General features: G+C 36.1%; 1 protein-coding gene across 1 annotated transcript in view; it reads left to right on the forward strand.

The window, feature by feature from the left end:
* The window catches only part of LOC105309798 (membrane cofactor protein-like), a gene marked incomplete at both ends in the record, with an annotated part of 18,233 nt that overhangs the window by 4,377 nt on the left and 12,437 nt on the right, over positions 1–1,419 (forward strand). The window contains one exon of the mRNA XM_011385997.1: positions 1,127–1,318. Coding sequence (XP_011384299.1) covers positions 1,127–1,318 — 192 coding nt within the window. The remainder of the gene's footprint in view (positions 1–1,126; positions 1,319–1,419) is intronic.

The raw sequence follows: 1,419 nt of genomic DNA on the forward strand, positions 1-1,419 counted from the left end.
CAATAATATTAGCTAAAGTCCTGAAAGAGAATAAAACATATAACCTAGAAATCTCTGTCAAGGGAAATCTTTCAGAACTGAAGGTGAAATAAAACCATTTTGAGGTTAAAGTAATAAAATTTGTCACTACCCAACCTGCACATCAAGAATTGCTGAAGGAAGTTTTTCAGAGTGAAGGGAAAGAGATACCTGATGGAAATTCACATCACAGGCAACGAGGAAGAGCTCTCTTCTGGTTTAAAAGGCTATACATCATGGGCCCTTTTCTATTGCTCAGATTTAATCTCATGAGAGGTTCTCCTGCACTCACATCCCAGCCCAGTGTTCTTTGTGCTTTTTCCAAATTCTGCCAAACACATTACTGGATCCTGAAATCAATCTAGAAGGGCATGGCCAGCATTTTACTTCTTGAGAAGTAGAGTAGAATGGGAAATACCAGAGTGTAGTAAAATGAACTCTAAATATTAATTTTTAATTTACTCAGGCCTGTGGGATTATATACTGGCTTACAATGTAAAACGTGGTGTTTGATCTCTGGGTTATAACCCAAAAATTTTGGAAAACATGGCTCTAACTCCACTGGCCTTTCTATCTCTTGAACATCCCAGTTCATGTATGTTGTTGCTACCTGAGGACTTTCTTTTTCCAAATCTTTGCCTGGCTAGCTTTTTTCCAACTTCTACATTTGAGCTCACGTATTACCTTCTCAAAAGAGTCTTTCCTGCTTTATAAAATGCAGGAAACTGTAATCATTGTCAACATGAAATGAAAAAATAATAATAATAATCCCTAGATCTAAAATGTTCAAAACTTGCTATTCAGCTTCCCTGGAATTGTTATCTGGTATTCAGACCTTTCTCAAAACTAGTCAGTGATGAGGGGTGGGCGGGGGGAATGTAGGAAAACAATAAATTGTAATGACGATCTATTCTAGGTGGAAACAGGTTATTAGATTTCTCTAAATCCATACGTGGATTTAAATTGCACAAATAGTCTTTTTTAAGAAAAAAAAAGTCAACATCCTTCTATCCTTTCTCCCTTGGTTCCAAGTGTATATTACTACTTTGCACTAGTGGCCTATGTCAAAGCAGCTTTTTATTAATTCTGGAATTTCTCTACTTTTCAGTTATCAAATGTCAAGATCCAGTAGTCGAAAATGGAAGACTGGTGTCAGGATTTGGAAGAAAATATTACTATAAAGACGAGGTCGCATTTGAATGCAACCAGGGTTCTCACCTTAAAGGCAACAACACAATTTTCTGTGGTGCTAACAGTGTATGGGAGCCTGAGATGCCAGAATGTACTAAAGAAACAACAGGTGTCCCTTTCCTTCTTTATTAGATTTTATTTCTTTGATATTAAATATCAATGTATAAAATAATTGAATACCAGCAGTTTTAGCAATTAACTCTGTCTTAT

The sequence above is a fragment of the Pteropus vampyrus genome, unplaced genomic scaffold, assembly GCF_000151845.1.
Source record: "Pteropus vampyrus isolate Shadow unplaced genomic scaffold, Pvam_2.0 Scaffold858, whole genome shotgun sequence".
Taxonomy (NCBI): domain Eukaryota; kingdom Metazoa; phylum Chordata; class Mammalia; order Chiroptera; family Pteropodidae; genus Pteropus; species Pteropus vampyrus.